This window comes from Epinephelus moara, chromosome 12 (assembly GCF_006386435.1).
Source record: "Epinephelus moara isolate mb chromosome 12, YSFRI_EMoa_1.0, whole genome shotgun sequence".
Lineage (NCBI taxonomy): Eukaryota > Metazoa > Chordata > Actinopteri > Perciformes > Serranidae > Epinephelus > Epinephelus moara.
Genome location: NC_065517.1, coordinates 9,370,543 through 9,382,679, shown reverse-complemented (window position 1 = coordinate 9,382,679; position 12,137 = coordinate 9,370,543). Strand labels below are relative to the sequence as shown.

At 42.4% G+C, this 12,137-nt stretch overlaps 1 protein-coding gene across 1 annotated transcript; it reads right to left on the bottom strand.

Moving 5' to 3' along the window:
• Positions 1–937: 937 nt before the first annotated feature.
• Positions 938–11,864, bottom strand: nus1 (NUS1 dehydrodolichyl diphosphate synthase subunit). The gene is made up of 5 exons (XM_050058553.1): positions 11,284–11,864; positions 9,193–9,324; positions 4,555–4,707; positions 2,015–2,114; positions 938–1,746 (listed from the first exon to the last, which is right to left on the bottom strand). Exons 1-5 carry the CDS (start codon positions 11,681–11,683, stop codon positions 1,656–1,658), a joined length of 876 nt encoding a protein of 291 aa, XP_049914510.1. The 5' UTR covers positions 11,684–11,864; the 3' UTR covers positions 938–1,655.
• Positions 11,865–12,137: the final 273 nt, after the last annotated feature.

Genomic DNA, 12,137 nt, shown 5'->3' with positions numbered 1-12,137 from the left:
CAGGAGAAGTTTCAGCTGGTTGCAATCTGCAATCCTCACCACTGGAAACCACTAAATCCCCCCAAATTTTACACACCAGACCTTTAATATTTGGGGCTGTTAAAGGTCCACCTTATAGGATTTAGTGGCATCTAGTGGTGAGGTTGTAGACTGCAACCAACTGAAACTTGATGTGTGTGCCAAGCCTGTAGGAGATCTATGCTGGCCAAGGTGAAAACACAAATTATCCTGTTTAAAGCCAGTGTTTCGCTTGTCCGCACTGGGCTACCATAGAAACAACATGGCGGACTCCTTGGAAGAGGACTTTTGAGGGCAATTTGAAATAGTGGCCAAGCGTGTAATTACTTCTCTCTATAGATTTAAACTGTGAAAGAGACGTCTGTAAATCAGTGGATACATTTTTTTGAGCGTCAAAACCACCATGAAATGAGTCGTTTCATTAACTCAATTAAATTCATTCGGTCCGATAAGACTTGGAAAGTCTAGAAGAGCCGCACTATTAAGTCATCTTATCCCTTTCAAGTTAGCAGAGGGCTAAACCAGAAGATAGCTGCTCAGATGCCGCAAGTTTCTAATGCGCTTGCTCTATGGGCCCCACAATGCGAAAGAGCAGCTTAACATAATGCCATGGAGATCAAGCTTTTTGACTTCCTGCGCCACTGAGCAGTTGTCACAGGAATGAACGAGGCCCCACCTCAAACACTGTATCCAGTTCTCTTTATATTCTTCTATGAAGAGGACCTGCTTTGTATGTCGATATAAATGGCTCATTGTTCAATTATTATTTTCAGGTGACAATAGTGAAAATAGTTATAAATATTACCATTTCTGCCAATAGATGCCAGTAAATCCTACACATTAGAACTTTAAGATTATTTTGTTATGGGGTTGTCCTTTAAAAGAGACGTGAAATGAACTTTTCATCAGGAGACACAGATAGACAGACAGTGCATTTCTTTATTTCAGAGCTTGGTCAGTCCAACAGGAGCCTTAAACAAACTTCTGTTTGTGTCTGAAGCAACACTACACATGAACACATGACTGCAAGCTGGAGGCCACAGGGACAAACACAGAGCCACATGAATTTCTCATATTTACACATTATTAACCACTCTGTCCCTAAGCTCAACTTCCGCTGGTCGGCTCACGTGTTGTTGGGAGTTGAGCTTCTCCCAGAAATGCAGCTGTATTTCCCAGAGTGCCTCACGAGGACAGGCACAAAGCCCTGTTTCTTCTTTGTTATCTGCTGAGTGAAGGCAAGTCATTTTCTTCAGCAGAAAACAGCAGCTGGAGACTGAATGACAAACAGTGAGCCAGAGGGTTTGAGAGGACAGAACAGGGTTGTCTTCTCATGTCAGTCTGTGTCTCTGATGTGCTATTTTCTCTCGGCTCTGAGAGCATGTTCCAGAAGTCCTGGAATGTGAGTTTATTATAAGACAAGAGCTGGTGGCAGGAAGTGAGCTGGCTGGCTTTGTCTCCTGGTTCTCTTGCCTTTCAGCTGTCTTAGTCTGTTAGAGATCCAGGAGATGGACAGAGCTGGGGAGAGAAGAGGGACACAGCGAAGCATGGAGGGGTCACCACCTGTCCAAACTCTCCTCTGACTCTGTGAACCCCACTCTTCTTCCTGTCTGAAGAGCCTGACACTGGCCTGCGTATCACTGACCAAGCCGCTGCTGACAGGCACCGTACCGCTGCAGGACACCCAACAGGTCCTCGTAGGAGACGTTTCTGTGGGAGGGCAGGGAGCTGAGGACACAGAGCAAGGCACACACTTTAACACAGGAAATATCTGTACACAAGTGAAGGCACTCAGAGAGAAACACACAACAGCACTGAAAGTTCAACAGTGCCATCTACTGCTCATGTTCAAGGTTTAATTTTGGCTTTTTTATAATATCAAATACTGTGTATGCAAAATCAAGTGAGCCCAACTGAGAATTCTTAGTGTGTCCATCATTGATGTATTCAAGTGGCACATCCAAACACGCAGACCCAAAGACAGACAGTAGCTTACATGAATTCAGTGAGTCTGATGTGCCAGGGGAGGAAGCCCAGTGTGCTGTCCACTGGACCAAACTTCACCACCAGCTCAGGGTCTGGGATGTTCTTAGACTCTGAAACAAGCACAAAGACAGGCAGCATGTCATCAGCACAACTGATTTATCAGTCTTTAAAGGAGCACTTCACCTCCCAGATGATCATTTGTGTACTGGTTGCTCCCCCCGTGTTCCGTTGAATTTGTGAAGAAAATGTTGTTTTTCTCATATGCCTCCACGGTGAATGAAGAATCCAGAAAGGGACATATTCTCGATGAATTGAAGTCATAAGGGTCCACGTTTAACAACAGCAAAACTACATCAAAACATCTGTTTACAATCTCTCACACAACTTGTGCAGTGTAATTCAAGTCTCATTTATCCAGTTATATGCTCAGTACTTCACAGACAGCCCTTTCTGACAGGGAACTGAACTAGAGGTGAAACTTTTTAATGCTCTCTTCAAAGCCAGACTCCATTGACAAAAAAAGTAATTCTACCTCGCTGAACACAGGAGCTGCTGGTTTACCGCTGCCTCGATCGGTGCTTTGTTTGTGTTATCAAAGGATTTTGGTGTTTTAGAGGGTATGTTTAGATGCACCAAAGTCACACAGAAACGCATACAAATGATTGGGGCATCAGGAGACCAGCAGCTCTCATATTCAGTAAGGTAAAATTACTTTTTGTAAATGGAGTCTGGCTTTGAAGAGAGCATAGAAAACTTTCTCTTTTAGTTTAGTTCAATGTCAGAAAGGGCTGTCTGTTTGGGAAGTACTGAGCATACTAATGCATGAATGAGACTTGGATTATACTGCATGGGTTATGTGAGAGTTTATAAACAGATATTTTGATATAGTTTTCGTGCTGTTAAACATGGACCCCTATGACTCCAATTCAACAAGAATTTTCTCAGTTTTTGGATTCTTCGTTCACCAGAGGCATGTGAGAAAAACAAAGTTTTCTTCATAAATTTAATGCAACACAGGGTGAGCAATTGGCAAATGACAAATAGTTGTTGAGTGACTTCAAACACAGCAAAAAATCACATAGGAAAACTCTATTTAAACAGACCTAATCATAAACTGGTGATGAGTGTAAAGCACAGAGGCTGCTATTCAGTAATATGTGTGCAGATACAAATGGTCGTACATTTGCATATATTTGTGAACTTGTTCCTTCCTTTGGTCAACTAGTTGTACTTTCTGACAGTTCATCCTTTTATCAGTTCATGTTTGTCAGACTTTGAAATATTGGCACGCGTTCATGTTTCTGTGTGTGTCTGCATGCGTGTGATAAAAACTCTGAAATCCAGTTTCCTCTCTCATTTCAACTGTTTATGAAAGCCCTCTCGCCATAATTGACGCAACTGTGAAATACCTTTTTAATATTCTATAATTGAGGGGAAGGAGGCGGCATGCAATCGATCAATTTTAAGGGTGAAATGACGCACTTAACGAGTCATTTGTTTTATGATAATGCGCATAGAGAAAGAGTGGGTTAACAGAGCAAGACGATAACCACCTTCGTAATAACATTATCTCTGATAGAGCCTGGCTCTGTCGAACTTGCTTCATGGTGCTCCCCTCAGATCTCTTAGAGCTATTTGTTTTTTAAACAATTGTGACTAAGACACATACTGAGTTGGACATCTCAGTGTGAAAATCTCCCTGTGAGTAATCTGTGGTGTAATTAAATGACCTCAGACCTTGTTTGTCAGATAAATACGGATATGTGTAATATATCGACATGGATGATTTATGCCCACTGAATTAAAGAAACATAAATAATCACTATCAGGAAAACAGAATACTATTAAACACATGTCCTCTTCTGTATGCTGCAAATAAAACCTAGAATATCAGTCACTTCCTGTTAACGAACCCAGCTGTGTGCAGGCTGGTGTGTCACTCAGGCTATACACGTGTGTACGTGATCTAAAGTGTATTTCAATGTTCATGTTTATGTGCTTCCATTTCCGGTGTTGGGCTCTGCGTGCTGCCAAAACGCAGGTGACCTACACTCATTACCGCTCCTGAACACATCCTGCGTAGGCACAGGCGTAGCTGCTGATGCGGCTCTGCTAACGCGCTGCTCGCGCTACGCCTCCTGTGTAGATCCGGTGTAAAAATAAAGCATAATGTCGCAGCTGTGACTGGGGCAGCTGATTTGCTCTGTTCCCTGTTGGTTCACTAAACCAGGTGGGAAGCTACAGTGCAGCTTTGTGTTCCCCCCTGAGGTGTTATCAAGATGTTCACCAGCATACGATCATGGGGATGTAATTAGTTTTGTGTGTAGGTTGTGGCAGTAAGGCCTGCTTAATGCTGCACTGTTTTGATATCAAAGATTTATTAGAAAATATAAAGCTGAGACATGTTTGACACACTGCATCCAAAACACAAGAGACATTCAATGTGAGAGACACAAGCCCACCAGACAAATGAAAGTATATAAAGACAAAAAGTGTGTTTTGATATGATTAAAGGCTTGGGGACTTTCATACACAGTCATGACGTGGTACCTCTGAGCAGTATGTCCAGCATGGAGACGCTGATGTCTTTGGAGCTCCTCTCTTTGTTCTCCACAGAGCGACAGAGCTGCTGCGCTGCCTGGACGATGCTCTGCTTCCCGTCCTCTGGAGACAACACCTTCACTGTGGGCCTACAGGACACCACTGACAGACACACAAACGCCAAACATGATTAGCTTCCACTGCCCATCATTAGCATTTGAGCATAATGAAAAATTCCTGGTCCTGCATCTTTAAAGCGAGACTGACGGTCACTGATCCTGCAGTTCAGTCTCTGCCTGTGGGTCACAGCCAGTGTTGGGGAAGCTACGTTGAAAGCATAGCCCTGCAAGCTACAACTTACTTTACACCGGAAGAAGCTGAACTATAGCAAAATTAACCTTGGGAGAAATGTAGCTTGGTTGACTAAGCTTACTACTTTTATTTGCGTTTTAAATAAAATGATCATATTGACAATATACTTGTGATATGAACTTAAAACATAAAGTACAGTACAAAAAGTTAAATACCAACAAAAAATGCTACTCAATGCAAGTACCTACTTGTTCACCAGTCAAACATAAACCAAAAAAATAAAATACCCCATAATTCATGTGACAGTGTAGGAATGTCAGCTTTGGTTTTGGAAGAGGGATCCCTCCTCAGTTGCTCTTCATGAGGTTTCGACCATTTTTTACCCCGTTAAAGGGTTTTTTGGAGAGTTTTTCCTTATCCGCTGTGAGGGTCCAAGGACAGAGGGATGTCATATGCTGTAAAGCCCTCTGAGGCAAACTGTGATTTGTGATACTGGGCTTAATAAATAAAATTGATGGAGAATTAATGGCAAAAAAACTTTAAAAACAAGCGAGATATATTCCAGTCTCTATTGATTTTTGTAAGAATCTGTGTCAAACAGAAGAAAGGGTAGAAATATTTTAGTAATTTGGTCCTTCCGAAAAATTGCAAAGAACTAGATTTGGTTATTGAAGCTCTGAAACCAGTACAAGAAGTTATAAAAAACTGTTTCACAACTAAAAAGGTGGTAAATCTCCAGGATTGGATGGCCAACCAGAACAATGTGAATTTTATCATGAGACGGTAGTGGAAAAGGATTTAAAACCAAGTGAGGAGGCACTGATAATAAAAAACACAAGGACCCTGGATCCAGGTAATTATACAACTAGAGGTTAAAGCATGGATACTCAATTTGCCATGGCCGGCGGACACTTTTGCAAAATTTCAGGAGGCCAGGGGCCAATTAATAATCAAACATAAATGAATTGCCTGTTTTCAACCTTTTAAGGTTTGCTGTCCTCAGTCATCTTTGCCAAACGGCAACTCCAGTTGCAGCAGCCCCACACAGATCAGGTGTACGCAGAGGCGTGTTGAGGATTTGAGAACACTCAGGGGTAAGCCCAGACCTCTGTTGGGGTATCCGGGAGATCCTCCGCTGGCACTTTATTTTTAAATTAAAAAAGCTATATTTCAATGCTTTTCATGCACTCTGGCACCTTATATAAATCTAAAGTACAAAAAATCCCACTGTGAATCAGTTTATTTTCATTGCGAGTTAGAAAATGATCGGTGGACCACACAGCACCCACAACACGATTCAGCTCACAGTTCGTAAAATGAATATGAGTGGGTTAAAGTAATGCGGATGAGAAAATTATATCTCAAACTCTGGCAACAATATTAGAAAGGCTTACACCAAATATAATACATGTTTACCAGGCAGGATTTGTAAAAGAGAGGAGCTGCTCTGATAATATTAGACGAACTCTCCACTTACTGTGGATGAGTAGAGATTCTAAACACCCTGTCAATGTTCTCAGGGTGAAAGTTTCTGGTGGAATATGCCCTCCACAGATTCAGCTTCAGGGCCAGGATTTTTTAATTGGATCTGTATATTATATAATAGCCCAAAGGCTTCAATACAGACAAACTGAATTACTTCAGAATTTTTCTTACCCATTTTGCTATCTAGATCGACCAAACAAGGGAGCCCATTATCTCCTCTATTACGTTTTATAGCATCAGAGCTGTAAGCAATAGCCATTAGGGCAGACAGAGAAATTCAAGGAGTGATGAGTGGGGAGGTTCAACATAAGTTTGGCATTTTAGTGTGAAATAGAAACCTGTGGATGGGGGGTTCTGTGAGCTAGCTGGCAGGTTCAGTTTCTGTCTTTTGTGTCCTGGAAGAATATCCCACAAAACTAGTCCAAGACCTGTCCTGGTATTCATCCAACAGAACGACAGTGGACAGGATGAATTGTGAAATAACTGAGTCTGTAGTTTGTGAACACAACCCGCCATGTTTTCTATCACGCTCTCCTCATTCTACACTCTTCACTTGGAGGAGAACGATCTGACGTGTCATGGCGCGAAGTGACGTGGCACGACATGACGTGGCGTGATGTGACAGTAGAGGCATTATGTCAAATCAGTTTATTGCACTTGCACTTTGCTCTGTAAATGTTGTGGCAATAATATATGTCTGTGTGCAATGAAAATGACCCAGTACCTGCTTGTGCAACGGTAGACACTTTAGCTTCATATGCTCACAAAACCTTTAGAAGGAATGAGGCAATGAAAGCTTGTGAAACAGAATCCAGCCCTGGAGTGGAGTGGGACTCAGCTTTCTATAATAGCATTCTGCCAGTTAGCTACTAAGATTACCATTGTCTTATATATTATGTTTTATGTACAGTGAGCAAGCAAAGGACAAGGAGGTGAAGCTTTGAACGCTGTGTCTTCATTGGTAAGATAAATCTGATGTTGGTGACATCCTGTTTGAACAGAATTAACATGGAGCTTTTTCTATAATGTAGATGTACAATAAAGTGACAAGGATGGATAGGATCAGGAATGAGTACATCAGAGGGACAGCTCATGTTAGATGTTTTGGAGATAAAGTCAGAGAGGCCAGACTGAGATGGTTTGGACATGTTCAGAGGAGGGATAGTGAATATACCAGTAAAAGGATGCTGAGGTTGGAACTGCCAGGCAAGAGGGCTAGAGGAATGCAAAGGATAGGGTTAGATGGAGGCAGATGATTCACTGTGGCGACCCCTAAAGGGAGCAGCCGAAAGAAGAAGAAGATGTACAATAGAGTTGGGTTGATTTTTGGTTTTGCCGGTCCATTCCAGTAAACGAGCTTAACCCAGTTTGATATTGTGCAGACCAACTTAATTTTAATTTTTTTTTTTTTTTAAATTTTATATACTTTATTAATCCCCCTGAGGGGAAATTCAATTTTTCACTCTTGCTTGTCAATTACACACAGGTCTGAAAGACACACACATGCACAAACAGGACCTATACATGCACAAAGTGGAGAGATGTCAGAGTGAGGGGGCTGCCCTGGTCAGGCGCCCCGAGCGGCTGGGGGGTTTGGTGCCTTGCTGAAGGGCACCTCGGCAGTGCCCAGGAGGTGAACTGGCACCTCTCCAGCTACCAGTCCACGCTCCATATTTGGTCCGGACGAGGACTCGAATAGGCGACCCTCTGGTTCCCAACCCAAGTCCCTATGGACTGAGCTACTGCTTTTGTCACTATGACACACGTTCTGACAAATTAAAAAGTAGCCTACATCAGCAACCTGTGCTGACAGCATCACAGCACTAAATCCAAATTGCATTAATAATAAGCAACATGACAACGTGATTAAGATAATATCATGATTGTTTACAGACTAACAGAGCCACTAGTGTCTGACAGTCTGAGCACAATTTACTGAGCCGAGGTCGGCAACATGAAGCAGATTAAAGTTCAGTAAAAGTGGGAGGGGGATGAGTGGCACACTTTGTGTTTGTTTAATGGAAAGTTCATGTGTTTTCTGAGGTGACGCGAGGAGACAGATTTAGTCTCATAGAAAACTAAAACAAAGCAGTATGGCGACATTTTGGATTTAAAGAAAAACAAAGCAGTATGGCGACATTTTGGATTTAAAGAAGACAAAAGTGTTGAGTCACTCATTAGCACTCTGTCAGCATCCCCCCCCCCCCCCCCCCCCCCCCCCCCATTCTGCATGCCTTTTATACAGAATGGCGAGGCAGAATAACGGCACAATATTCTCGCCTTAAACACGCTGTGTAAAAGCGGCTTCGGCCTTTTTTTCGGATTTTTTCACCGCCTCAACCCTAATCTAGAATTAAACTAGCTGAACTGACTTTGTGAAGTCTGAAACCCACTCAGTGCTGCTTGCAGCTTTAATGTTGGGTCATTATAACTACTTGCTTCTGTTGACCATAGAAAGTTTGAACCTTCAGTCCCTACTTGCAACTACATTTTTGCATTTTGTTGCCAAGTTATTTTAAATACAAGGATGCATGGCTCAACATCATGATCATCTTTCATCTATCCGCTCCACTGTTATTTACCCTGTTGGCAGTCTTTTGTCATGCACATGCATATTGGTAAAAAGCTGATTAGAAACCAGCTTAAGTGTATACATGGCAGTGAACTGGGGTTCTCAAGGAAAAATCTAGGTTTCCTTAATCCCCCACCCAGATTAAAGAAACCAGGTGTCTCCTTTACATGACCTTTAAAAATCAGTTTAGTGGTGAAAGCTGACTGTAACCTGATTATACTCAAGTGAATGTAAACACACTGACTGAAACAGTAGAGCCAGTGGTGTTAAGTACTTACCGTGGTGCTGGTGCTTGTCACTGCCGTTGCTGAGGAACTCCACGTTGTATTTGGATCCGTCTACGCCCAGCAGGTCCTGCTGTTGCCTTACTATCTCTTCCAGAAGACGGGAGTTGTTCTTCCGAAAAATACCTGGGTGAGAAGGCAGGAGAGGATGATAAATACATCGTTCAATCCAGAATAAAATGAAAAAGACATTTTTTATTTATTTTGCTGAGATGCTGGAGGTGAAAGCAGCAGAGGATGAAACACTGCAGCTCTGACCAGCTGTGGTTAGACACATAGGCACAGTTCCCACAAAAGTATGGAAGTGCTAAATTAAATGATCAGGTGTCCTGTTTATCCACAATCAGAAAGAACAGCTCTAACATGCACCACCGACTCAAAGTCTAAAGTACTTGTCCATATCACGTATTTAAAGATGATTCCCCTCAGACAGATGCATCAGTTTTAAAAGAGAAGACAGGAATAGGGCAATATTACAGGGGAGAGTCTTTCACTTCATTCATAGGGGTGAGCATGCAGAAAAGAGAATATATTATGAAAAACAGGCTTGGGTGGCATCAAGGTATTACAGTATACCATGGTATTTAGTAATCTCTAAGGTATAGTTTTCAATACCACCAAAAATGCAGACGCTTCTCACTCTATTAAACTGATATGGAGATGGATTCTGTATCTGGGTATTGTAGCGCATGGCACGCGCCATTTAAGGTCAGCGTCTACTGGTAAAACAGATAACTGAGCTGAGAAATATGGTGACTGCAAGTGGTGGGGATAACGTTAGAGGACTAGTAAAAAAGAAAAATGCCGTATAGGTCTCATAGCTAATTAATTAAATATGACTATAAATGGAATAATGAAAATAATGCCACATTTAACTTTATCTTGAGTTGACTTCTTCCAAATATAAAAGCAGTTTACCAGCCACATGATTTTTATTTAACTGCCAGTCTGCCACGACAACTTGCACATCATCTCGCTTTGGGCCACCAATGTGTCATATCTGCCGCGGCAACAAGTGTCATCCAGTGAGAATCTATGAGGGAAGGATGCTTATTTCCTATGCCTGTATAATCCTGTGGGCCATAAGTATTTGAACCCAGCAAGACTTGTCTAAGTTGGCTAAATGCATATTAGACACACAGTACTGTAGGCTATGTCATACATGTTACAATGACTTCTATCACCAGCAACTCAGCTTTATAATATCATCATATTTCATATACCCTGAAGAAATGTCAGGAAGGTATGACAAATATAGACACTACCCAAGCCTTGTAGATATTTAAAGTATAAAGTGATAAAGCAGGGGTTTACATGTCCAATTTGCATTTCTGTTTTAGCCCAGCTAATGGATATCACAGCTTGTGTTCTAAACTGGGATCGTGTCCCGGCACCATCTGAACTATGAGTCTCTGGAAGAGGCTGGCACAAGTCAGACTGTGTGTCTCAGGAAAATAATTTAGATCCAAATAATATCAGATTTCAACAGGCTAGGCCCAGTAATGAAGTCACATTTCTGTTTCTCACAAAATGAGCAGTGTCTGCTTAACTTTACAGCTGAGGAACATAATGTGGAACAAACTAATATAACCCTGTGCAGTCACATGACGTTACTGAAATAAGACGGGGGAGGGGAGGATCATTTCTTACTGTATACAGCTGTTAAACATTATGAAAGTCACACAAAGTTATCATATCAAACTAATCAAAAACAATGGGGCGGATGAAAACCTTGAGATAAGAAAATAAGTGTAGTTTAAACAGGATATTATAGGAATTTTCTCTGTGCACCTGAGCCATCTGGATTATATTACAGTTTTGCACACTGTTGCATTTTAAGACACTTTCATAGTGCTGAATTTACTTTAATACACATCAATAAGACATTAGGACAGTCTGTCCCTGCCAGCTGCTGCATGCTGTACAAATCTGGAGGATGAATTTTGAATGTGAGGAATGGAGAGTACGAAAATAATGTAACTTAGCAGCAATTTTATAGAAAGGTTAATTAAAATGGGAGCCTTTATTCGGCCAGCAGAGACACCGAAAAGAGGCGGATGGAAAAGGTGAAGTGTAAACGTTTACCGTGGTTATCATAGACGCTGACATATGATATACCGACAGCCATACACCACACCACCAGGTTTGCTATGTCCGTATAGCTCGGCTCTTCTTCCGCTACCAACAGGCCGATGTGAACCGGCAGCTTCTCCAGAGACCTGCCGTCAGACAGCCACCGGGAGCGGCGACTAGCAGTGCGGTTTCCAGTTACCGGGTTAGCATTAGCATCGGGGTTCTGATTCAACTTCTTCTGGTGGTCCGGGAACCCAGCCAAGGCTACCGGCAGCAGCAGAGCGGCCATCGCCCTCTCCCACAGCCGACCCTTCCAGCTCCGAAGCCGGACACGGAGCCAGGAGACGAGCGCTCTGTTGATGTGGACCAGAACTAGCAAGAACCGCCATAACAAGCCGTACAGCAGCGCCATTGGTGTCCTTATTCCTTGTCGGTAGGGTCTTAAAGGGCAGTAGTCAGAATTAGCAGTGCAGGCGCTTTACTCCTCGGTATTATCTGCCTGCTAAACCTGTTTCATCGTTGCCTGAAGCTCTGTCAGCCAGCCGCCATCTTCCTTTCTCGTTGGCAACCCCTGACCTGTGAACCCTGACCGTCATACACGGAGCCCGCTGATTGGACGAAGGAAGAGTGACGTGCTACTACAACCGACTGAACAAGACGTCAAACCAGGCCATTAAACACGTACTGTCCCTGTCCCTGATCATATAATTAAGATTATTAATCAAAACAATTTTAATTTTATTTGGAAAAATAGACATCATTATATTAGGAAGAATGATGTCATTAAATCTTTGGAAGAAGGAGGTTTGAATGCAATTGATTTCGATCCCATGAATGGCTCACTAAAGCTGAAGTGGTTGCAGAGT

Excerpts from the sequence above, each read along its gene's own strand:
- nus1 (XM_050058553.1), bottom strand. The coding sequence starts at position 11,683 with ATGGCGCTGCTGTACGGCTTGTTATGGCGGTTCTTGCTAGTTCTGGTC. Across the intron at positions 9,325-11,283 it reads CAGCGTCTATGATAACCACG|GTATTTTTCGGAAGAACAAC; the intron begins GTAAACGTTTAC and ends CTTCTCACCCAG. Across the intron at positions 4,708-9,192 it reads TGACAAGCACCAGCACCACG|TGGTGTCCTGTAGGCCCACA; the intron begins GTAAGTACTTAA and ends TGTGTCTGTCAG.